The 27,355-nt window shown below is 42.1% G+C and overlaps 1 protein-coding gene across 1 annotated transcript in view; it reads left to right on the top strand.

Annotated features, from left to right (window-relative positions):
• The first annotated feature begins 8,324 nt into the window (after positions 1-8,324).
• kcnk9 (potassium channel, subfamily K, member 9) overlaps positions 8,325-27,355 on the top strand; it is a 72,097-nt gene continuing 53,066 nt past the window's right edge. Inside the window, exon 1 of the mRNA XM_034704212.1 lies at positions 8,325-8,937. Within this exon, the coding sequence (XP_034560103.1) occupies positions 8,325-8,937 (613 nt within the window). The remainder of the gene's footprint in view (positions 8,938-27,355) is intronic.

Here is a 27,355-nt window from a genome sequence, read left to right as displayed (position 1 = left end):
AATTTGACATAGAGTGGTCTAGACCTGCTCTGTTTGTAAAAGAGTCTTGAGATAATGTTTGTTGTGATTTGGCGCTATACAAGTAAAGATTGATTGATTGATTGGTTGATTGATAGACCACTCTATGTCAAATTATGAACAGAGACACAACACCAAGACTGGGTAAGACTGAGTCTAACACCACCTTAATCCACCATGAGCATTGCACGTCGCAGTATTTAGCTAGTTACAGCAGGGAGGAAAAACTTCCTTTAACAGGCAGAAACCTCGAGCAGAACCAGACTCATGTTATACAGCCATCTGCCTCGACCCAGTTGGATCTGGAAAGAGGGATATAGGAGAATAAGAGAGAGAGGGAGCGGTGATAGTGATGAGACGAGTAGTAGAAGTTGTTGCCGCTGGAGTCCAGCACGTCCGTATCAGCTGGAGTCTGGAACGTCCACAGCAGGAGGACGTCTACGGCAGCTCAGAGGAACCTACGAGACAAGGGAGCTCAGGGACTCCAGAAAGGTCTATGGTTAGTAACTTTAATGGGACAGGGAGAGTTAATGGAAGTGATGGAGGGGTTGGGGGGAAGGGGGTGAGATAGGAGGACTTTTAGCTGCACAACACTCAGCATAAACCAATTCAAGATTTATCTCATGTTCATTTCTGACTGAGGAACTCTCAGCTGTCATTTTAAAAACTGTGTCCCTATTGTTCATGTGATGTCACAGTGTGATTTTTAGTTGGTATGTAATGGAACTGTGCCACAATGCAGCCACCAGAGATGTATGTGTGTGTGTGTGTGTGTGTGTGTGTGTGTGTGTGTGTGTGTGTGTGTGTGCTAGCAGGCCTGTGCGACGAGCAGAGCAACCATACTGTACGTTTAGTGTCATTACCATGGAGACTAATCCAAGCTGTTGCCATTATTAAACTTTTCTCTCTGAGCTTCAGTAGAAATGCATTAGGAGTTCTGGAGGAGGGCTGAGCGGGAACTTGAGGTGTGAGAAAGGGAGCTAATAATAGAGCAACATCAGATCCAGACGCGGCTGATCAGAGCAGCTCCTTCCACTCTGTAATGGCTGCATTTGTGAAACAATGTGGTTGATCTGCTGACTACTGCCTGCACTCAACTTTTTATTGTGATGAGATTGTTTCCTGTTTGTGTTTATATTTGTGCATGAGTGGGTTTGTAAGGAGAACATTGCAATTAAGTAGTGTTTCATTTCAAACCTAAAATTAGTCACTTATGAAAGAAGGACTTCACAAGTCCTCTGTGGGTAAACGTTGAAAGCTCACAAAAGTGGAAATGACATCAGTGTGTACCAAAAGGAACAAACAAAACAACATTAGTGATGAGGAAGTTGTTTTTCTATTCATGCGGTAAAGATTTTCATCACTTCCACCCAAGAGACAGTTCTTCAGAAGGGGTATTTGTGTCAGGCATTACCAAAGAAGAGAGGAAGAGTTTCTTTTGTTTCCATTAAAAGACCAAAGTCAGGGTGTGGACTTAGCCTAATGGTTAAGTTGCGCACCCCTGTAGTGGGTGGCCTGGGTTCGAACCCAGCTCTCTTTCCTGCATGTCATTCCCCCACTCTCTCCCCCAGTTTCCTACACTATCTACTGTCCTCTCCTCTTTATAAAAAAAATAAGTTGTGAAAAAATGATATTTATAAAAAAATAAAAAAGACCAAAGTCTTCTTACTAAAAAAAAATCAAGTTAAACATTTTAATATTTGTGTCAGCTATAAGACGAACTCAGAGGCTTTTGGATCATTTCAGTCTCTAAATTTCTGACATCACTCAATCAAAAGATATCTCCAATTGTCTTTTTTTTTGTCGTCTAATTTCTATAATTCCCCCTATCCATCCATCCATCCATCCATCTTCTTCCGCTTATCCGGGTCCGGGTCGCGGGTGCAGCAGCCTCAGCAGGGAAGCCCAGACACTCCTCTCCCCGGCCACTTCCACCAGCTCTTCTGGGAGGATACCGAGGCGCTCCCAGGCCAGCTGAGAGACATAGTCTTGCCAGTGTGTCCTGGGCCTTCCCCGTGGCCTCCTCCCAGTCGGACATGCCCGAAACACATCCCCAGGGAGACGCCCGGGAGGCATCCTAACCAGATGCCCGAACCACCTCATCTGGCTCCTCTCGATCCGGAGGAGCAGCGGCTCTACTTTGAGCCTCTCCTAGATGTCTGAGCTCCTGACCCTATCTCTAAGGCTGAGCCCAGACACCCTGTGGAGAAAGCTCATTTTGGCCGCTTGTATTCGCGATCTTGTTCTTTCGGTCACTACCCATAGCTCGTGACCATAGGTGAGGGTCGGAACGTAGATTGACCGGTAAATTGAGAGCTTTGCCTTCTGGCTCAGCTCCCTCTTCACCACGACAGACCGGTACAGCGCCCGCATCACCGCAGACGCCGGCCCAATCCGTCTGTCAATCTCCCGCTCCCTTTTCCCCTCACTCGTGAACAAGACCCCGAGATACTTAAACTCCTCCGCCTGGGGCAAAGACTCCCCTCCGACCCGGAGAGGGCAAGCCACCCTTTTCCGACTGAGCACCATGGCCTCAGACTTGGAGGTGCTGATCCTCATCCCCGCTGCTTCACACTTAGCTGCAAACCCTCCCAGTGCGAGCTGGAGGTCACCGTTTGATGAAGCCAATAGGACGACATCATCTGCAAAGAGCAGAGACAGAATCCTAAGGCCACCGAACTGGAAACCCTCCGCCACTTGGCTGCGCCTAGAAATTCTGTCCATAAAGGGCATAAAGGCATAAAGGGCAGCCCTGGCGGAGTCCAACCCCCACCGGGAACGAATTCGACTTACTGCCAGCAATGCGAACCAGACTCTGGCTCCGACAATACAGAGACTGAATGGCCTGTAGCAACAGGCCATCCACCCCATATTCCCGGAGCACCCCCCAAAGGATACCTCGGGGGACACGGTCGTAAGCCTTCTCCAGGTCCACAAAGCACATGTGGACTGGTTGGGCAAACTCCCATGTCCCCTCCAGCACCCTCCCGAGGGTGTAGAGCTGGTCCAGTGTTCCACGGCCAGGACGAAAACCGCATTGTTCCTCCTGCATCCGAGGTTCAATCAACAGCCGGACTCTCCTCTCCAGCACCCTAGAGTAGACTTTCCCAGGGAGGCTGAGGACTTCCCCCTATTGTTTCTGCTAATAATACTAGCTTATTCAGTGAAGTTGCAGATTGAAAATGGGAAAAAAAAAACTATCTACTAAGACAACCTCGAGGTTTTCTCATGATCTGTCACTCAGCCTTCGTCCCGTCAAATTAGACCCCATGACTTGTATTCGTCTACCATGCATGAACAGCACATTTAAAAGACTCTCTAAGTGCAGAGAAGAGGTCAGGTCTGGATGGTAGCATGTATTTATTCTGTTATCATTTCCAAGTTTGGAAATCTGGGCCCCATGAAAAGATATCACACAGGGCCCCACAGCACCGCCCTGCAGTAACTACACCTCCATCACAGGAATGACATGCTTACATATTTCAGTAATCATTACTTTGCGTTACACTCTGAATAATCAGGATGAGTAAGCATAACATAGATAGATGTGGTGAATTCACAGCAACATATGTCATAATTATCATAAACAACTAAAGGTGTCATTATGTGTAGAGTAAGGTAATGAGAAGTATGCACTCTGTTTCATTATCAATCAATCTTTATTTATAGCACCAAATCACAACAAATGTTATCTCAAGATGCTTTTACAAACAGACCCGGTCTAGACTGTACTCACTGTAGCAAGTTACAGTGGCAAGGACAAACTTCCTTTAACAGGCAGAAACCTCCAGCAGGACCAGACTCATGTTAGACACACATCTGCTGAGACCGTGTTGGAGAGAGGGATAGAGGGAGATGAAGACAGACAGAGAGAGAGATGATAGTGGTGAGACGGATAGTAGCAGTTGTAGCAGCTGGAGTCTGGCACGTCCACAGCAGCAGAGATCCAGAGGAACCTACGGGACAAGGGAGCTCAGGGACTCCAGAAAGGTCTATGGTTAGTAACTTTAATGGGACAGGAAGAGTACGAGACAGACAGAGACCCTGTTGTACATCAGTCGAGAAGTATTGAAATAATTACGAGCACTTTGTAGCATTTATCAAGTTACAGTGGCAAGGACAAACTTTCTTTAACAGGCAGAAACCTCCAGCAGGACCAGACTCATGTTAGACACACATCTGCTGAGACTGTGTTGGAGAGAGGGATAGAGGGAGATGAAGAGAGAGAGAAAGAGAGATGACACTGGTGAGACGGATAGTAATAGTTGTAGCAGCTGGAGTCTGGCACGTCCACAGCAGCAGAGATCCAGACGAACCTACGGGACAAGGGAGCTCAGGGACTCCAGAAAGGTCTATGGTTAGTAACTTTAATGGGACAGGAAGAGTACGAGACAGACAGAGACCCTGTTGTACATCAGTCGAGAAGTATTGAAAGAATTACGAGCACTTTGTAGCATTTAGCAAGTTACAGTGGCAAGGACAAACTTCCTCTAACAGGCAGAAACCTCCAACAGGACCAGACTCATGTTAGACACACATCTGCCTCATTAGTCATGAATTAATCATGAATCATGCTTTTCATATCTCCGTATGACATGTTAGCAAGTTGTCATAGCCTGTTAGTTTACCAGTAAATTATTAGATTCATAAGTAGAATAATGAATATAATCCTTCCCAAATAAAAACAGACCCAAAACTATTTAGTATGTATGTTGAGTTGTATAAGTAGAGAGACTGAGAAAGCAAACCAAACATTGTCTGAATTGAATGAGATGATCAAATTGTAATGCTTACATAATGTTTTAAGTGTTTGCTGTTTGTTTTTGTTGATTGTTACTGTTTTGTTTTTTGTTATGAACTCTGTACAGCACTTTGAATTGCTCTTTATATGAACGGTTCTTTATTCTTGATGATTCTAAAATCTTGCAGTGGTCATTCCTGGCTAACAGCAGTCACGTAATTTAACCCAGATTTTCATATTATATCACTCAATCATGTTTTTTGAGTTGAGGATTGAATAACAACCCTTTTACCTTTACTTTTAAACATTTTAAGACATCTTCCATCTTTTTTCTCTGTTTGGTATTGAATAATATGTAATTAACAGGAACTAATGAAGCAATTTCAGTATAAATGTCCAAATACTACATAAATTGTGATGAAAATGTTGTTTTCTGAGCAGTGATTGTTTGTTGAGCTCTAACTATAGTTATTTATTAACTTTTAAATGCCAACAATGATAGACATTTTAATTAATTTTCAAATCATTTTCAATCCACATTTATAATGTGGTTCACTGAAAAATGTTTATTGCAATTTTAAAACAAATCCCTGTTGTTGAGTTATATACAGAACACTAATAAAGATAGAAAGTGGCTAAATCTGCATTTTTAGCCAATTTAATTATATTTCAATTTTCAAATCCTTATTAGTCTTTGACCCATAAATAAACTTGCCTTGCCTAGAAAATACTCTGAGAAAAAATGAGGATCAAAAAATGAAATCTTTATTGCAGTTCAGATTAAACACAAAATGAAATGATCTGATAAATGCTCCTTTATCCTGCATTATTTCGTAGAAGAGAGAAGACTTGAAGTTGTGGATCTTGTTAATTTCTTCTGACTTTATTTACAAAAGTTATAAAGGAGAGAAAAAGAACTGCTAAAGAAAAGTATGTGTTCACTTCAGGCCTAATGAGAGACTCCTCCTTTGCTGGGGCTCTGCGTCCCACTTTACCCCCCACAACTACACTGGGGCTGAGAAGTAGCAAATGAATCTCATCAGACTGGAGTAAAGGAGCGTAGACTCTTGTTAACTTCAGACAGAGCAGTGTTGATCTACAGGTAGATTTTCACTATACTTCATATACAAACTATTTTTTTGCCTTTAATGACAGGACAGCTGTAGAGAGACAGGAAATGTGGGGAGTGGAGAATGGGGGAAGACATGCAGCAAATGGTCGACTGGCCGGGAGTCGAGCCGGTGACCTCTGCGATGAGGACTGTAGCCTCTATACGTGGGGCGCTTAGACCGCTTGGCCACCAGCGCCCCCCAAAAAATCACTTTTAAAAAACTCACAACTCATGGACTGCAATATGTAGAATCAGACTTGCAGGAACCACAACAAACATTGTATGAGGATTGCTGGACAGAATGGGATGTAGGTACTCAAGATAAAGTCATAGTTTGCAAATACTCAGTTTTTCACAAGTTACCTACCCGGGTACCTGGATCTGGTTTTGAACAGCTGCTGGTAATCCAGCCATATCATTTTGTTACGATTATAAGTCTTTACTTATATAATTACTAACAAATTATGAGCCATCTCGAGGCCTTAGATCCTCAGGTGGGGCACTTTTGGTCGTTCCAAAGTCGAGGCTCAAATCCAAAGGGGATCGAGCTTTCTCCATCAGAGCCCCTCGACTTTGGCATGACCTCCCTGAGGAGATAAGGCTCACAGAGTCAGTGACATCTTTTAAATCTCTACTTAAAAACAATTTTTACAGACTTCCTCCTTCTAACTGTTTTTAATTCTATTTTATTATTATTTTTAGTGTTTATCCGACTAATTAATTGTTTTAAATTTTATTTGATTTTTTTCATTTCTTATTATTTTTTCCTTTTTTTTATTTTAATGTTCTTAATTCTTCCTTTTCACTTTTTCTAATTTTCCCGATGTGATGGAGGTCTTCTCATTCTGAAAAACTATTTTATTGTCCTTTTTTTTACTTATCCATTTATTATTTATTCATTTGTATTTATTTATCTTTGAAAAACCTCTTAAACAATTATTTATTGGCCTACTGTCACACCACTTCCTTCTTTTTAAACTCTTGCGTTGTATTCTGTTTTGCATTGTTAAAATTCCTCCTCCCCGTTTGTCAAAAGGTTTACTTTGTTATTTGAAGCATGCTTTGTTTTTCAAAGCACTTTGTGAACTTTTGTTTTTAAAGGTGCTATATGAATAAAGTTATTATTATTACTTGTCTTTGTTTTTGACATGTGACTGTGCTTTTCAAAGAGTCCAATAACTTGGATAGGATCGAGCGCAGCGGAGTGTCAGCCTTCAGCACCTTGGACAGCGCAGCAGCAGCAGCAGCAGCAGCCTGAGGATGAGAGTGATGATGTCCCGCTGCTGCTGCTGCTGCTGCTGCTGCTGGAGTGTAAAAAGCACTAATGTAACCATGTGAGTCTAAGTAAACCTGGTCTGTCCATATAATGAGTAGGAGGGGTCATGGTGGGAGGGGTCGCGCGGTGTGGAGATGAGGGGGTTAGCAGCTGTCATTTTCTGCCCCAGCAGATTTTTCCCGGTGAAACAGCTTCCCGGGGTGTTCAGATAGTGTGGTTGGGAATTGGAGGATTCGTGACACTTGGATAAAGAAAAACACGGAGACAGGAAGAGCAACGCCCATCGATTAGAGTCTGGAGTGTGTGGAGACATAAAATGTGGAGACTTCAGACTATGAGCAGCTCGTGACACGCATGGTTAACTCAGAGGCCCCCGCACAACGAGGGAAAACACACGAGACCACATTTCTCCCTCAGTTTCACCTGACACTGGTCCGCAGGCTGTGCGGGAGAGGGAGGAGAGGAGGCTTGGATGTGCGCAACAGAGCCTGAGTGTCACTGCGGTCACGGAGCGCGCTGTAGCAGCTCATCATCATTATTGTTTGTTTCTGCTGTAAAGTATCTTTTTTTACTCATGCGCTTTTCCTTCAACGCATCGAGATACTTATTTGGATAAACTCTCCCCGCCGATGGAACCTGTCGGCAACAATTTGTTGCGTGCTTGGAATATTTTCCATTCCTCTAACAAGTGGCGTGTAGATCCAGCAAAGAGCCGCTGAAAAGAGAAGCCGGGCTGTGAAATGTTTGCTGTGGTGATCTGCGCTCTGTCTGAGTAACATTTCCCAACTTGCTGTTCCTCTGCGATACTCTGTAACCCTCCCGTCTTATCAGCGACTCAGCACATTTCTAGAGAAGATGAAGATGTCATCTATTTGCAGGGAAGATATAAGGATTTCACTGAAAGTGGATTTTTTCGTACGTGGGGAATGGCTGCTAAAAATAGCCTGCATGCCGATGAGATTACAATGAACAGGTTGGTGCTGAGCTGAAACTTAGAGACATGCGGGAAGATGCTCAGTTATAGGACAATTTAATCCACATTACAGACAAAGTGAGAGTGGAGCATCAAAGGGAGACAGAAACAGATCTGTCAGAGATTAACTGGAGAATTAATCACATCAGTTTAGTTCACTGGTAGAGAAAAGAGACCAACAGACGATCTTTGGAGCAGCTTGTTGATGGCACTACGCACCGGGAGGACTTGGCTTGGGCAGGTCTTGCGCAGGGTTTTTCGGCTGCAGGACTCCTGGTCCAGGCGATCGAGTAGCCTCTTGTGTCTCTCTGCAAACCAGGAACAGGATCTGGGTTTCTGTCACCGGGATCACCACAAGGCAGGGGGTTTCCACCGCTGCTCCCACTCCTGCGTCCAAAGCGGACACACTCACCAGAGCGCACCTTTCTGCGCCTCCGCCTCCAAGCGCTGCCCACACGGCTTTCCCTACACTCGCTGCGCCTTCCCGGGGAATCCGAGGGGACATGAGCCCCTCGGTCGCCGGTTCCTGTTGGCCATGAAGCGGCAAAACGTGCGGACCTTGTCCCTGATCATTTGCACGTTTACTTACCTTCTGGTCGGGGCCGCGGTCTTTGACGCCCTGGAGTCCGACTTCGAAATGCGGGAAAAGGAGCAGCTGGAAGCCGAGGAGAAGCGTCTCCAGGGGAAATATAACATCAGCGAGGATGATTACCGCAAACTGGAGACCATCATCATGGAGGCTGAGCCCCATAGAGCCGGGGTGCAGTGGAAATTCGCGGGGTCATTTTACTTTGCCATCACGGTTATTACAACCATAGGTGAGTTTTGATCTCTTTTAGCGAGTCCCAGTCTCTGAAATCGGCATTAACGAGCCCCATAACCATTACAGCTGCGTCTTAGTGTCAGTGTGCTGTCACTGATGCGCAACAGGACACGATTTAACATTTCCAAGGCAATAAAACGGCCTGACAGGCAGCAATTACGTGAATTATCAAGTTCATACTCAGAGCTTTTACATACAGTCTGACCTGATCACTAACATTTAGTTTGTAATGCAGGTGACAAGATAAAGTTTTAAAGCAACATGTTGCAGAACTCGCTCACTGGTCCTATAGCCGTGCCGCGTGCACGCAGCGGTGTCACCACAGTCAATTAGCACGAGGATATTTGTATTTCATCTTATTTCTACGGGAGATATAACACTACAGAATGACGTGGTGCACTCAGAGGACAGTTAAACATTTGCAGCACTTCGTCTGGTGCAGCTAAAACAAATATCATCATTGAACTTTGACGGTGCGTCACCGACACGCAGCCTAAAGTCAGACGGGTTTGTGAGAAGTTGATGGGATAAGACACATAAATGTATTCTGAGATCTGGTCTGAGAGCAGACGTGTGGCTGTGTAGGAGGATAAGGAAGCTGTGTTCAGGAGTGAAACAGAGCATCTGTTAGAGCAGCAGCAGGTTTGTGTGTTGTGGTGCTGAAAGGACAGCTCCTCTGAGTTCAGTCGCAGGCACAGCGAGAGTTCAGCCTCCCAGAGCTGACGTCACTTTTACTGGTCCATGTTCACTTTTAACTTTTCATAGTGTTTATTCCTCTGAGTTAAAATCAGCATGACTCTTTCAGGGTCTTCATCCACGAACAATATGTGATTGGTCAATGAGCATTAACACTTTCACTTTACTACAACAGGTGACTCAGAGCTGACGATCATGGAGAGTCAAAATCCCCTTTTAAGGACACCTCGATCCATTTTCCCTTGAATAATTTATTTATTGTAATCCCCCCTGAAGGCAACATGACTGACATCACTTTGATGCTACTTTTGATGATGCATTTGCGTCAGAGAGCTCACATCATGCTGTGAGGAGGGGATCGTTGAGGTTTTCTACGTTTATATTTAACAATCATTTCTCTTTATTGAATCACTAAAATACTGGATTAATTGAATCAGTCAGAGTATTCTTTGCTGTAAAACAAGTTAAATCCTCTCCTTTCAATCAACAGAAACATATTTTGATTATGCAGAAAGCACAATATGATGACATTAACTTTCCCTTCCTGCAGAGGTCACAGAGAAGCGCTGTCCTCCATTATGGGAGTCAGATAGTGTTGTTCACAGTGAGGACTTTTAGCTGGAGGAAACTAATGCACCAGGCCTGTCCTCCTCCAGTTTGCCAGGCAACACTTAAAAAGGACGGCTGCACAGAGCACTGAAGGCGGATCCACTGTTGTTTCCAGGCTACTGCAACGAGAGCCATTGTAATATTCATGTTGTGTGAAGTGGTTAGATCTACTGCAGGCCCCAGTCTCCTCTGTTGGAAACACGTTGCTTTAATGCACCGTCGTATCGGGAAGATTGGAAAGAACAGTCTGGGGGACGTGCAGACTTTCCCTGAAAGATGTAAGCTTACTGTTGTTTGAATTAAAGTTGAACAGGACAGAATTTTTTCAGGACAGTATAAATGTATTGATGTAGTTTTAGCAGACTGCTTTCAACAGGAAGAGAAAACCTCTGTGGCAGATGAGAAGAGACATCTTCTGCTTACTGTAAGAAACGTGTTTAATTGCCTGTAGCTCCAAAAACACATTTAGAAATACTGAAAATATACAACGATGTTGCAAATTGAATGTCAGTTTAATGTGGATCTGTAACAAACTGTGGCAGGATATAATATGACCACTCTGTGCCTTCACTGTTTCTACAGAAAACTAAACACACATCATTATAATCCTCTGTGCATAATAGAAACACCGTTTCTTTAAATCTAAGACAATTAAAAACTCATCAGTAATGCACACAGTTGCACTAAGTGGGACTTAATTACAATAATCATAGCTGACTGAATGTTACAAACCTTTTTCTGGGTATGTTCCATCTTTGCAGCATTCAGGGGTGTCGCATGAGGTAGAAAAGTTAGGATGCTTCTAAGAGCCGATGACTAACATCGGCCCTCGATGTTATAAAACATTTTGCAGTAGTGAAACAGTGGGGCTCAAACGCCCTGGAAACATCCCTGGAGGTATCTGCACATGGAAAAAAAGGTTAGCAACGATGGACAGTTTCGTCCTGCATGAGCAACATTTGGTTAACTCATCATCAACCTTTATTTATACTCGAGAGATCATTGAGGGGCAACCGTCATTTTCAATGATATCGAGTCATTACAGTGACATTTAAAAAAACAAACAAACAACAAGGCATGGAGAGTACCAAAGTCATTAAAAAAGGATAATTTGTGACATGGAGATATAAACAATTAAAGGACAAAATAAAATAATACAAAATAAATGGAGGTGTAGGGGATGTACTATAAATAGGAAGGGACTGTTGATTAAACTGATATCAATCAATCAATCAATCAATCAATCAATCAATCAATCAATCAATCAATCAATCAATCAATCAATCAATCAAGCAATCAATCAATCAATCAATCAATCAATCAATCAATCAATCAATCAATCAATCAATCAAGCAATCAATCAATCAATCAATCTTTATTTGTATAGCATCAAATCACAACAAATGTTAACTCAAGACTCTTTTACAAACATAGGAGGTCTAGACCACTCAATGTCAAATTATGAACAGAGACCCAACACCAAGACAGGATCAGACTTACCCCACCTTAATCCACCATGAGCATTGCACCTCACAGTATTTAGCTAGTTACAGCGGAGAGGAAAAACTTCCTTTAACAGGCAGAAACCTCGAGCAGAACCAGACTCATGTTAGACAGACATCTGCCTCGACCCAGTTGGGTCTGGAAAGAGGGATAGAGGAGAATAAAAGAGAGAGAGAGGTGATAGTGATGAGATGAGTAGTAGTAGCTGTTGTTGCTGGAGTCCAGCACGTCTGTATCAGCTGGAGTCTGGAACGTCCACAGCAGGAGGACGTCTACGGCAGCTCAGAGGAACCTACGAGACAAGGGAGCTCAGGGACTCCAGAAAGGTCTATGGTTAGTAACTTTAATGGGACAGGGAGAGTTGAAGGAAGTGATGGCGGGGTTGGGGGGAAGGGGGTGAGATAGGATCCCAGTGTGTCAGTGCGCCAGTTCCCCCGGCAGTCTAAGCCTATAGCAGCATAAATAAGAGCTGGTCCAAGCCTGATCCAGCTCTAACTATAAGTTGATACAATAGATATAAACCGGTAAACCTAGCTAAAACAGTTACAAAGCTGGGTTGAAAGGTTGAAAATTTAATTTCTAAATTGTCCAAGAGGTAAAAGTGCATTTAGTTCAAGACGCTGTTGGGACTTTTTCCAGGAGTCAGGAGCAGAGGAACAAAAAGCAGTCTTTCCCAGCTCTGACCGAACTCGAGGAACATGCAGAAGCAGCTGGTTTGAGGTGTGAGTCTGATAAAAACGGTCTGGATAATTAAGAAGTTCAGTGAGGTATGGTGGTAATTTTCCAAAGAGAGTTTTATAGATAAAAAGATGCCAATGGATATTCCATCTTTCATGGAGAGAGAGAGAGCCAACCTCATTGCAAAGAATGCACCAGTGTGTGTTAAAGGGGTTACCTGGAATAAATCTTAATGCAAAGTTATAAATGTTATTCATGATAAGAACACAGTATGTATTCGTCTGTAAATTCATCCAGCTGATTTTCAAAACCCCTCATCATGAGTTTCTTTTTATATAAGATTGGTATCATCTGCAGGAATATGCAAAGCTGAGGCTGCAAGACAGACTCAGAGAGGAGGAGGAAAATAGTATCTGTTGACCAGGCTTCCACTTCAACATGCCCTGCTCCAGTGTGAGGTCAGCTCTCTGAAATGAGCAACATTTGAGAAAAAAGAACAGTAACCTAAAAGTTACTGTCTCTTTAATTTGAGACTGTTCACATCCACCATTCTTAGATAAACACTGCGTAGTCCTCTGGTTGTATCTTCCTGCTGTGACATGTTCAGCACTGAGTGAATACTTTAAGTTTTGAAAGATGGAATTTTCTCGGTGCTTCGGACCATGAAATGAAGACAATTACAGGAAAGTGTCTTGATGTCAGTGTGATATTTTTTTAGTCATTTGCCCACCTATCCAGGCCACATAAGACAGAGCAGTTTCATCTTGCTCTCTGAGAAGTTTCAATCCAAAGTTAATATTATTTGCAGGTAATATTTGACCCAACTATCGGAGTCTTCAGGCGCTGCAGTTCTGATTTAAGTCCTCTGAAAGATTGTGCTGGAAAGAAGCGCTCAGCGGAGAGAATAAGATTTACGACCTCATGCTCTCACCTGTTAATGCTCAGCAGAGAATCCTCTTTAAAGAAATAATGAAGCTGCATTTATTTTCTGCTCTCTTTCAAAAGACTTTCAAATAATAATTTAAACACAAAAAGTGAGAAAGTCCCTTTGTGCAAAATGAAACTCTGCTGCTCAGATAAGGACTGTGTCAATGATGAGCTGTTTGTGGAAACTAATTAAATTTAGTGTCATCGTGTAGGAGAGGAAAAGATGCCTGTTTAGATATGTGTTACCACACACTCGCTGTGTGTGTACATTAAGGGCACAATAAATCCCCAGGAGAGATTTTAGCGTCCAGTTCAGCGTGGTGCTTCAACAACAACAGATACGTCTGCTCAGAGAAACACACACTCTGATCAGCTGCTCAGGAGTAATCTGAAGAGCTGCGCCTTAGTTATAATATTCAATTATCATGCAGCAAGTCAGAGGCATATCAGTTACAGACAGTGTATAACTGTATTCATGCGTTCATATATCAATAAATGCATTTGTTGGAGGGTGTTTGATTAAAAGCTTCATATTTCCATGATAGCAGATGCATGGGTCTCGCAGTGACTTCATCTTCTACTTATTCAGAGCAACAGGAATTCAAGTCACTTGCTGCATTCATTCATTGTTCATTCATGCACTACATCATAGCCAAGTCTGCACTTGTTGGAGATTCCTGCTGTGGTGAAAAATTCAGATATTTTAAAGGCACTGTGAGGAGTATTTAATCAATCAATCAATCTTTATTTGTATAGCGCCAAATCACAACAAACTTTATCTCAAGACTCTATTAAACACAGAGAAGGTCTAGACCACTCTATGTCAAATTATGAACAGAGACCCAACACCAAGACAGGATAAGACTCAGTCTGACCCCACCTTAATCCACCATGAGCATTGCACCTCACAGTATTTAGCTAGTTACAGCGGAGAGGAAAAACTTCCTTTAACAGGCAGAAACCTCGAGCAGAACCAGACTCATGTTAGACAGACATCTGCTGAGACGGTGTTGGAGAGAGGGATAGAGAGAGATGAAGAGAGAGAGAGATGATAGTTGTGAGACAGATAGTAGTAGTTGTAGCAGCTGGAGTCTGTACAAGAGATACGTAGATATGTGATTGCCGTAGACGTCCTCCTGCTGTGGACGTTCCAGACTCCAGCTGATACGGACGTGCTGGACTCCAACTGCAACAGCTACTACTACTCGTCTCATCACTATCACCACTCCCTCTCTTACTCAACTCAACTCAACTTTATTTATAAAGCACTTTAAAACGACCACAGCCGGAACAAAGTGCTGTACATAAATAGACAAACAACGCAGGCATAAAAACAATTAAAACACAGGATAATAAAACAATAAAAACAATAAATAAAAACAACCCATAAAACACTAAAACAGGAGCAGAGTCTCATGCAGGGTTGAAAGCCAAGGAATAAAAATGGGTTTTAAGATGAGTTTTAAAAATGGACAGTGAGGAGGCTTGTCTAATGTGGAGGGGAAGCTCATTCCATAATGTTGGAGCAGCAACAGAAAAAGCTCTATCCCCTCTCAGCTTCCATTTTGCCCTCGGTACCTCCAGGAGCAGCAGATCAGCTGACCTGAGGCACCGAGCAGGAGCGTAGGGGTGAAGGAGCTCAGAGAGGTAAGGCGGGGCCAGACCATTTAAAGATTTAAAAACAAATAACAGAATCTTAAAATGGACTCTGAAGTGCACAGGTAGCCAGTGGAGGGAGGCCAGGATCGGAGTAATGTGCTCCCTCTTACGTACTCCAGTTAAGAGGCGGGCAGCTGCATTTTGCACCAACTGGAGACGTGCGAGGGAGGACTGACTAACTCCAATATAAAGTGCGTTACAGTAATCCAGCCCAGAAGTAATAAAAGCATGGATTACTGTCTCAAAGTGCTGCTGTGCAAGAAAAGGCTGCACCTTTGCCAGCTGCCTAAGCTGAAAAAAGCTGGACTTCACTACAGAGCTAATTTGACGATCCAATTTAAAATCACTGTCCATCTTAAAACCCAAGTTTGAGACTGTTGGCCTCAAATAATCTGCCAAAGGGCCCAAGTCAACAGGAGGTTCACATGGGCCACTGGGACCAAACACCATCACTTCTGTTTTCTTTTCATTGAAATTTAAAAAGTTTAAAGCCATCCAGGCTTTGATGTCCTCAAGACATGCCAGAAGTGGTGCGAGGGAGGAAGCATTATTCTCCTCTGTCTCTTAAGGCCTTTTTCCACTGGCCCATCTTAGCTTCAGGCCATCAGTACATTTACACGAATCATGTGCCCAACAAGTTATTCTGAGAGCTCAGGATTTGCAGCCAATAAAACAGAAGCTGAATTCTCCCCCATGACCGACATCACTTTAGAGCCCTATCTTTCTACATTACATTTGAGTAACGGCAAGCTAATAAGCTAGCCTTGATTACCAATAGCAATGTGTCTGTGTCAGCGCAGACCCCGGGAGTGATTAAACACAAGACTATCTTATAAGGAATGGAAATAACCTGTTTTAAAAGAGCAGACAATGCGGAAGTGCCTTAAACTTGCATTCTTTGTAATGACCAGCAGGGGGCGACTCCACTGATTGCAAATGAGTTGTAGATTGTATAGAACTGAGGAGGAATGAGGAAACAAGCTACTTCTAAGGTGATTTATCCCCTCTGTAAACTAAAGGGTTTATAATCTCAATCTGTAGTTTCATGTCTACTTTAATAAAGAATGATGTTTATTTTCTAAATGATGCTCCCATTTAGAGACATTAAACACAGGGTATGCTTTAGCCTTGTTTTTGGTTGAGTTACACTCAAAGGCACTCTGACACTGCCCGCAGTATATCGTTTCAGATACCGGTTTTTCGTACCTGCTCTGCTCTGGTTCCAAGCGAGCTGAGCTGATACTAAAAGGTGACGTCGACAGTCTGCCGGCCACTGATTGGTCAGAGAATGTTGTCACCGAAGAGTGACGACATTCTCTGACCAATCAGTACATCAGTACTGTACAATGTACTGTACATCAGTACTGTACAATGTCTGCACAAAAAGTTTCTCTGTGGTTCGTTGACGAGGTCCAGACTTTTTTGGGTCTAGTTTGCCGATGAATGGATCAATCGGGAGTTGGACGGAGCTACCAGAAACGAAAAGGTGTATTTTGTCCTGTTTGTGTCGAGTAGGGCTTGAACTGTGTAGTGGAAAAGGGCCATTATTCTCCTCTATCCCTCTTTTCAGACCCAACTTGGTCGAGGCAGATGGCTGTCTAACAGGAGTCTGGTCCTGCTTGAGGTTTCTGCCTGTTAAAGGAAGTTTGTCCCCTCCGCCATAACTAGCTAAATACTACGAGTTGCAATGCTCATGGTGGATTAAGGTGGGGTCAGACTGAGTCTTATCCTGTCTTGGTGTTGGGTCTCTGTTCATAATTTGACATAGAGTGGTCTAGACCTGGTCTGTTTGTAAAAGAGTCTTGAGATAACGTGGGTTGTGATTTGGCGCTATACAAATAAAGATTGATTGATTGATTGATTGATTGATTGAGACAAGGGAGCTCAGGGACTCCAGAACTAGTGGTAGCAGCTGAAATTACAGTATGTCTTAGAGTAGCACTCAATCAAAGGTAGAAACAGCATCTTTGAAAGAATATAAGTAGTTTATGTGGCAACAGTAGCAGCCTTAGCAGTAGAAACAACAACCTAAGTTTCTTGCAACAGATTAAGTATAACTCATCAACCTAACATGTACTAATTCAATAAATACAAATTAAACATACTTAATTTTAGAGTTTTTAGGCTTTCAACCTGAGCAAATCAAATGTTATCTGGCACGTGAGGGTGGTCATTTCATCTAAAATCAAGACTCAGAAAGAGAGAGGTTATGATAAACTAAGGCAGTGTATGTGGCCAGCTTTGTTTTGGAGGTGGGGTCATATTAGCGCACAAATCATCCCTCAAGATATACAAAACACCAGGCTGACTGGGATGCTTAAATCCAGGAATAGAGACGACTTGTAGAAGAGAAGAAGAGTAGAAACTGTGCTTATAAAAGTCTGCCAGTACAGAGAAACCCAAACCCCTCAAACATATGTGTGCATTGTGCAAAGGCCAGATTCTGCTCTTAACATCAGACTCTGCTTCATGAAAGATTCAAACTTCCATAATCCACAGCTGGAGGCCTCACCTGAGTGTGCTTTATTCATATTAGTCCTTATTATCTGCAGTTTCACAGAACATCTGGTGCAGACTATGATCTCCCACTCATCATCACCATCGTTATCATCATCATACCTCCATAAAGCATGTGAGCCAGAGACAGAAACGACTGTCTGAGATTGAAACTCAGCTGTGAACTGTTAACACATGTTCAGCCCAGCTGTCAGATGAACGCATTATGACCGCCCCCCCCCCCACTCACCCTACCATCCAGACTGACCCTGGAAGCTGCCTCTTTATATCCCTGTGACTGATGCACTGAATCTGGCGCTTAGTGATGACATCATGCGGTGAACGCAGAGTGTTTCAACCACAACTCTGCTTGGAGGAAGAAAGCACCCTCAGCATGCAGCAAAGCGTGCAGCCGCCTCTCTCACAGTGGAAACGCTTGTGTTGCCAGGAAACCAAAGATGGCTTTATAGGTGAAAGTCATCTCTGCTTTATTTCTGGAAACAATGTGCAGATACATTCACTGGCAGTTAGGGGGACTGCAGCTTTTTAAAGGATTGCATCTTTTCACATTTGACATCATTTGAGGTCATTTTGTCAGGACTGTTCCAGGAAATGTTCGGGGCCATGACAGGAAAACATTTAACATATCATGTCATGATACGCTCCATTTTACCAGAACAGTGCAGCACAGTATTTTAGGAGATGATACTGGAATGGTTTGCCGACATTTAGTTGATTAGTTGGTTGTTTTGGCTTCCATTCATAGTTTTATGACCTCCCATTTATTACCATCTCAACAATGCACAACACACATTTAAAACAAGCGCTCCAAGCTAGAGCGTAATCACAGACCTCACACTTTGCATGCCAAACAAGCTTGCAAACTTTAGCAGCTGAACCAAAACATGCTAACCAATTTAACATTATTCATCGCTCCCTCTCTCTCTTATTCTCCTCTATCCCTCTTTCCAGACCCAACTCGGTCTCAGCAGATGTCTGTCTAACATGAGTCTGGTTCTGCTCGAGGTTTCTGCCTGTTAAAGGAAGTTTGTCCTCTCTGCTGTAACTAGCTAAATACTGCGAGGTGCAATGCTCATGGTGGATTAAGGTTGGGTCAGACTGAGTCTTATCCTGTCTTGGTGTTGGGTCTCTGTTCATAATTTGACATAGAGTGGTCTAGACCTGCTCTGTTTGTAAAAGAGTCTTGAGATATGGTTTGTTGTGATTTGGTGCTATATAAATAAAGATTGATTGATTGATTTCAAAACAAGATTAATTTACACACTTTATTAAAACTACAGCAGGCAGCCACCAGTGACTCATACTTTTAACTTTCAGACATTACAGTTTTTACAGCACTTAAATGTCATCCATCCACTGTGTGATATGACTTTGGGATGTTAGCAGTGTGTAGCCAATGCTCAACGGCTGAATTCCACTAGATCCGTGTCCGGTGACCGTCTCATCTGATAGGTTTCTATTCTAGTCGATGTGTTAACTTCCACTGGATCTGCTCTGTTGCGTCCCAGCTGGGTCTCTGATTCGGCAGGTCGCAGCCCGCCGGATCAGATACTCAAGTCGACGCATCAATCTCAACAGAGCAGATGGAGCGGGACAGGAAGTCAGGTTTCACCAAAACAAAATGAAAACATCCGGTTAATTTTCAGAATCAAACACTCTGTGTTATCACCAGATCGTATTTCACTTCACTACAAAAACAAACCGTCATGATGAGCGGAGCCAGGCCTGGAGTCAATAGGTCAGAGGTTTTCAGAGGACCAGAAAGACAACATGGATGAGGAGAGGAGGAGGAGAATCCTTGATTCAGTGATTACCGTGGGAAAACCTCGGTCATATGACTTTTGCTGTCCGGCAGCGGATTGGACACACACTGGAAGTCCGGTGTGGTAACACTGTCTGTAAACTACCATCACTATTTGTTGTGATCCTTTACATAACTGAGCTCTTTCTGATATGAAAATTATCAAAATGTTAAAATTTAAACATGTTCCAACAATTTGCTTTTCGTCTATTTTTCATTTTGTTTTCTGTAACTAGATAATTGGTCAACTATTTTCCAGCTTTTCAAGGACCAAGGCAACCCTCTTAAATAAAGCAAAGTGGGCTTCACACTTTTTGGCTTGTTGCAGAAAACAGCCTCTGAAATAACGTTATATCATCAAAACATCTGCACAACTGGAGACCATGATGAATGACGTTTAAACAGAGAGAGCAGCATTAGACTGCAGCCAAACCAGAACAGCTTTTTAACCACAACATATTTACACCATACAATAACTTACAAAAATATCCCTTGAAGAAAACTCATTGTAGATTTCCCAAGGCCTCACAAGTCTGAGTCAGGTCACAGCAAGTCACAGAAACTAACACCAAAGCCAGTGCAAAGAAGCCTCCCTGAAGTTAGCACTTTTAAATCAGAGAGGATTCTCTGTTCTTCTGTAGATTTATGACTTTCCAAGAAATTTACCGCTGCTATTCTGGCAGTGTTCACCTCCTCTCCCTGCCCCCCCTTTGTTTACTCTTTTCCCTTCTGGCACCTCAACTCCACAGTTCAGATTAGTCAGTGCAGGGTTTTTTCAGAAGCAGGGTGAAACGCTTCAGTTTTGTTGTGCTTTAGAAGTGGGTACCATCCTCACAGATAAATGAATCACCTGTTCTCTTTATAGGACCTGTTTTGTGAAGATGAGTCAGACGCTGTGTCTTTGTTGAATCTATTGTGACAGTCACAGCTTCCATTACGCTCCGGGCTACTACCACTTACAGCACGTCTTCCTGCAGGATTTCTTCACTCTCGCTCAGAGTTCACCGAAAGTGAGCGCATCATGAAGGAAACCCTTAAATAAAGCCATTAAGGCACCTAATAAATGAAACGGTTTTAGACTACAAGTTGTACAACAAGTGAAGAATTACATTTTTGGAGAAAAATACAATGCATTTCATCTCTTTGCATTTATTTATGTTGCTTTCAACTTAATTTATTCTAGAGAACAAACAGCTGTTTAGTTCTGATAATTCTTTTCGACCAACGCGAAGCAGGTTGTATTTCCGGGCTGGTTCGGAGCTGGTTGAACTCATGAACCAACACGGCACCCGTTTGTTTTTCTGCCCGTGGAGTCCGTGGAAGAGGAACGTTGTGACGCCAGATTTATGTGACCGCTTTTCCCTGCAGCCCTAGCGCGAACTTTCCCTCACAACAACAACAATGGCAGACAACGGCAGCATGTCTCCTCGACCGACCACTGCTTTGCCTTGGAATCTATTAGTCTCTTTTAGTTTTTTGCTGCAGGACAATGGAGGAAACACGTTTGGTTTGCGTTTTTGATCACGGCAACCCCGTCCCTGATGTGAGCGGTTTGCGGTTCTAGACCAGCAAAGAGTTGCGAGAGCAGTCCCAACGCGCCGTGGGAGACCCAGGCCAGGGGACAAGCCAAGGACCCAAACCAGAAGCAAACAGGTACCGCCGGGGCACCCAGGGCGACCCCCAGGTCACGCAGCAGGAGGAAAGGGGGGCGAGAGGGGAGAGATCCCGCAGCCCCCCCAAGGAACACCTCCACAACACCGCCCCCACAGCCCCCCAAGACAGAGCCAAAGGAGCCACCAGGGCCGAAGGGGCCCAGCACCGGCCCTGAAACTGCCTCAGTCGAAAATGTGTAAGAGTAACCTCTATCAACCAAGCTGCTCTCACGGAAGCATTTTATGTATGATTCTGGTGTGTTATAAGAAACATATTTGTCGCAGGCAGGAAAATAACACGGTGTATATTGGGGTTAGGGTATTGAACAGTTTTGGAGGGTCTCTTTGCATACAATAGAGGCTCTCTGGGATTTATCTCTCTCTCCATGCATGCCAAAGGCTGCTGAAAGCTGCACTTTGCCTCCGCTCAGCTGTCATCCTGTGGGTGATAACACAGCCTGTAATCCTGACAGGGATTGTTTGAGGGAGTCCTGAAGATGTGAGGCATGCGGACGCTGATTGTTTTGTGTGTATATGTGTGTGAACATGGAGGGTGGCTTGGTTTAAGGGATCATACAGATTGCCCATCTATGTAACAGCTTGACAAGGGCTGATTGTAGAGCTCCATGTCCCATGCCACTATGGATGAGGGCAATTTTCCCCTCAGCTTTTCCTGGCAGGCCGCAGAGTTCCTTCATTTCCAGAGAGAGCAGCTCTATTGTGTTCTTTGTTCAGGCTTATCTTTCCAACATGGAAAAGAACAAACACCAGGAAGGTCAAAGAGGCACATACTCATCAGGGTTTTCTTCGTGACATTGGGTTGTTATAATCCCAGGTTTCCCTTTGCTTAAAATGGATTATGTAAATCTCTGAAACATCAAAGACAGAGGATTTCATGACTTATTTTGTCAATAAAGTGAGTGAGCACATTTTAAATCCAGGTGATCTGCTCATTCATAATGCATGACACTGAGTTTCATAACAGGTGTTTGAATTCCTAACTGTTGTCATGTTTTTCATTGTGTATGTTGTGAAGGTAGGACAGTATTTTCAGAATTAGAGGGCAGTCATCTCAGCAAAACATTGAACAAGTTTCATGGCACATTTCTGGGATGATCATCGTCGTCGACTGTCCCCAAATCACACAGCATCTGGTTCTGTTACAGTGCATCATTAAATCTTCCTCAGCATTATTATTGAGACATATTTAGCTCCCAGGCATTGATACCAAAACATATGGTTATACTCCAAGGATTAGTTTGCAGAAGTTACTAAAACTCCCTACCCAGAGGTATCAAGTGATGCAGATAGTTTTGAGGAATCTGACCCAAATACAGAGAGAGTAAATTAAGTTGTGGAGCATCGTTTCAGCTCTCACAGCTTAGCAGGTGGTTGTGCATGATGGGGTGTGGTGCGAGTCAATAACAGTTTGGTGCAGCTTCACTGCCTTTGTCAGGGAAAGAGGGATCACAATGGCTCTGAATCGTCATGCTTCTGCTGCAGCCATCAAGAAGGGACAGCACTTTGTAAATTCTGTGTTATCCTACTGAGTCATGTCACGCAGGTCTGCCAGCCTCTGTCTGGGGTCTTTGCAGCATCAAAACATTACAATGAGATAATGCCAACATGTCTGCCATTATTCTGCAGAACATGTCTTCTACCTTTTTATTTGGACATCTGTAGGTCAAAAACAACTAGTGAGGAAAAAAGTGGCATGAATAATACTGTTCTGCAAAATCTCATCAAACACATCTGAATGGAAAAACATGCGTCTACAGCAGGGGTGTCCAAACTTTTTTCAAAGAGGGCCACATATGATGTTGTCAGAATACCTCAGGGTCAGTGGCTCCTACTGAGACTTAGGAATCATCAAAGTTATAAATGAAATCTTGATCTAATAACAATTATTTTACATTTTTTTCTCAATAAATCAGTAACTTTGTAGTCCTCAGTTCTTGTAGCAACGTAAACATTAGCAAACTTTATCTTCTTCTGGAGAAAGAGGTTTTTCATTCGGGTCGGGCAATATGGGAAAAATATTGTCTCATTATTTTCCTATGGCAGGATCACAATCTGGATTTCATCACACTTCTATTTCATGTTGTTTTTAAGACTTTTCTGACCAGCAGACGACATTTTAAGAACTAAATAATTATTTTCCTGCATTCTGAACATTTTTTATGCACCAAATTTTGCCTTTTCAGCACAATTTCATAGTTTTGATCTTATCTTGTGTCTTCTGAACTTTTATTGACATTCTCACATCGTGATAAAAACATTCATTTGAAAACTTTAAGAGTTCTTGAGTTTCTTCTTTATTGCTTTCTTGCAGAATTCCCAGTGCCTTGGTTTTTATACAAATATATTATATATATGGAGCTTTTTGAGACATTTCTGGATTGACTCTAGTTTTGTTTGTGCGCTTGAAAGAAACTGCAAATGTTCAGATGACTCAGAAGGAGATTCATTTCTTTGCTATAATAACACAATTTAAGATGGAAGCTTGGGGCCATAAATTAAGGGACCTTGGGCCGCGATTGGCCCCCGGGCCGTACTTTGGACACCCCTGGTCTACAGCATATTGGGAAACACATTTTTATTTGATACTGTCTACCAATGCTATAATGGTACTTAAAGGGATATTTCTGTGTTTTTGAAGTGGGGTTGTATGAGTTTTATGTCACTAGTAATTTAAGCAGCCACAACGGATGCCGCTCAGCTTGGCCCCTATAATGAGAAACTGCAGGAGACACAGAACGCAAGCTAGGCTACAGTTTCTGCAGACAGGGCCCACTCTGCCGCACAATTTAGCTACTTCAGAGAGACTCTGACCCGAGCACTCATCTTGGTTTAGGTGAATGCTTTACTTGGGATTTTTTCAGCACTTCACTTTGCCACCAGAAAACCTTTTTGTTTTTTCACTATTTGCAGACGCAACACAGACGTGCTCTTCTGCCTGCAGAAGCATGTTGATCAAATCTAGAATAGAAACACTGACAACTCTCTAAGGCTGAAACAGACATGGTCTCCATAGCCTGAATCACACTGTCGCATTAGGGCTGTTTTATTATTTTATTAATTGTAACTGTTTATTTTATTTAAATTTATTCATTTATCTTTTTATTTATTTACTCAGTGTTATTGATATTTTAGCCTTAATTTGTGTTCAGATGTTATCCTTACCCTTTTAAATGTATTTATTTTAACTATTTATATTCTTAATATTGATTTGATGCTTTAACTTATTTTAATTACGCATATTTTATTTTTGTTATTGTGCATTAGTCTCTATTTTAGCCTCTATTTTTTTAACCTGTCTTGACATTATCTGCTTTTCTCTTCTTTTCTATCGCTTTGGTTGCATTTGGTTTGTATGAAAGAGGCTAAATAAATAAAGCTTGATTGATTGATTGAACATTAGGTTGACATTTTCGCTTTTAGTGAAATACTAAAGTGTACTTTAGATTTTTGATGACATACAAATATATCTGGTACTTTTAGTTTATGATCAAATACTTCAGATGCACTTTGAAATCTGTGATATTTCATGTAAACATGACTTAAAATTAAACCAAGAGAGCTATAAGACTTATATTTTTCAACCTTTCCTTCTAACAGGATCACTGAGTATTGATATGCCCCACATTAAGGTGACAACAGTCTGCAACATGACCCAATAAAACACTGAGAAACCACAGAATGTGGTTTTACTAATAGAGGACAAAGTGTAGCTTGTTGTAAATCTGTAGATTCACTTAGACAAAGGCAGAAGAACAGGAAAATCCTAAAGCTGTAACATCAGGTATTGATCTGATCAATCATGAATCACTAGAGTTTCAGGGTGAAGTGAGGACACGCAGTAGTTTGTTAAAAATGAGCATTAATTGCAGGTTTGAAAAAGCAAAAGACAATAATCTGCTTCCTTCATTTATCTTAAGATAATGACTTTCATGATCATTTATTTATCCCATTAACTTTCACTATAAGTGCAATTAAAGCCAGGCAGTCTGTCTGACAGAAAGAAACATTTACCTTCATTTCAATCCAGTCAAATATGAGGCTCCATCATTTCCCAGCATCAGGTTTGATCTGAGATATAGCATTAAGATTGTCTTTGAAACATTCAGCCTGAATGATAATTTATAGTTTGTGGAAACAAGGGAAAAGACAGAAGTTAGTGATATGCATAGACTGTATAATAAATGGACATAGTATCCATGACGTCTCCCATCTGTTTCTGAAGCTCTGTTTTGAAGAAAATCGTGTGCGGAAGCCTTATTGGAAATGTTGAATTCTACTTATCTTTATTCGAGTGTGCCGATCGAGAAATGAGATATTCAGACTAGACTCGTTTTTTGAACCAGGCTGTAAACATGTTTATTTCTGCTGTAAAGATCATCTTCTTTGAATGGGTGTGTACTGTATGTGGTTTCTGGTACTTTCTTAGCCAACCTCAAGTGGACACTTGAGGAACTGCAGTTTTTAACACTTTCACATGGGCTTTAATTCTCTCAGCCGGAGGTTGCTGCTTGGGGATACGTGAAGAAACTTGAGGTGTCACTGAGTTTATGCTTCATGTAAGAGACTTATTACCCAGCTCAAACACATTGTAAAAATGTTTTAATAAAACGATTATTTCATTGATTTAAAGTTAGCACCCCATGGCGATGGATTCTTATCTATTTTTTTGCGGCCGAATAAAACAGAAAAATTTACACTAAAGTCATGTTCACACATTAGTCTGCTTATTTGTTATTGTTCACATCATATTGAACATTTACATCAACATTAAAGTTAGGCAAAGATAAACGAGTTTCCAGCAAGATCATAAATGTTAACTTTGTCCACTGTTGTGCAAGTTCAGTTCATACAGTCTAAAAGTAACTATTTCACATTCTCTCCTTCTTCTCTGAGCTCTGTGGTTCACACACCTTTAAAAAGAAACTAATGTGACAACTTTGAACCCTGCTGCTATCATCACCACCGCTCATGGTTTAACTTTCTTCATAGAGATCACTAACCTCAATCATTTAACACAGCCAGGTAATAACATAACATGAATTATCAGTCTCAGCAGATGTGTGTCTAACATGAGTCTGGTTCTGCTCAAGGTTTCTGCCTGTTAAAGGAAGTTTTTCCTCTCCGCTGTAACTAGATAAATACTGTGAGGTGCAATGTTCATGGTGGATTAAGGTGGGGTCAGACTGAGTCTTATCCTGTCTTGGTGTTGGGTCTCTGTTCATAATTTGACATAGAGTGGTCTAGACCTGCTCTGTTTGTGAAAGAGTCTTGAGATAAAGTTTGTTGTGATTTGGCGCTATACATATAAAGATTGATTGATAAATAATGTGCACAGTCTTACATTCAAGCGGCAACCTCTGGTGTCAAAATATGAGTTCAAGTGCTTAAAACTGCAGTTCATTGAGGGTCCGCTTGAGGCTGGCTCTGGAAGTACGAAGAAGACGATCTTTACAGCAGAAATAAACATGTTTACAGCCTGGTACAAAAGACGAGGGTAGTCTGGATTAGGGCTGTCAAAATTACTCCAAAATGACATTCAAATATATTCGCTCTAAAAAAAAACATATGTTTGAACCATTTGAATATCTGTATTTGCACATTATGTCAATAACAGGTGGACAAACTAATACAAGGAGACATAACTACTTATAAATGTATTTTTATTTCAGATATAACATGCCTAAAACATACACTTTACAAAACAAGTAAATGACCTAATGGTCCATACCGTAACACTGTGAAGACCGTAGACCTCTCTTTTTTCTAACGCTGTAATTTGTAAAATATTTAGATTACAAGTCTTCCAATGAGAGGCACAGCTGACTTGATTGACAGGCGGGAACACTGTAGCTGTTGGCTAGGAGGCTCAAAGCCCGCCTCTTTACGTCACAATCGCTCTACAGCAGCAATATGTCTCCTGCTGCCGATTGGCCTCAAAACAGCTCTTCAGATGTGTGACATCACAGATACTATGTCCATTATTTATACAGTCTATGGTCACATTATACATTTCCAATACTTTGTCTGTGTGTACATTTCAGTTGTAGTGGTGGTGCTAGTTTCTCTCCATTCAACATAAACCCCAAATATCACTTTATTTAATGTCTACTTAAGGGAATTGTTCAATTCAAAGATTTCTAAACAGATTTGGTGTTTGATTATGATCCTCCAACAGCTGAATAATTAACATTTTACTCAGAAGGTTCAGATTCTTAATGTATAATGTAGCTGATTTATGATGCATGACCAATGTCAGCTCCTCGTTTACTTCAGAATAAATTCAGATGTAGTAATGTTTATTTTGATCTCATCATAAGCTCTCGGTGGTTGATGTATATTACCTGTATGAG

The sequence above is a fragment of the Notolabrus celidotus genome, chromosome 16 (assembly GCF_009762535.1).
Source record: "Notolabrus celidotus isolate fNotCel1 chromosome 16, fNotCel1.pri, whole genome shotgun sequence".
Taxonomy (NCBI): Eukaryota; Metazoa; Chordata; class Actinopteri; order Labriformes; family Labridae; genus Notolabrus; species Notolabrus celidotus.
The sequence above is the reverse complement of the archived record's forward strand: the minus strand, read 5'-3'. Positions and strand labels throughout refer to the sequence as shown.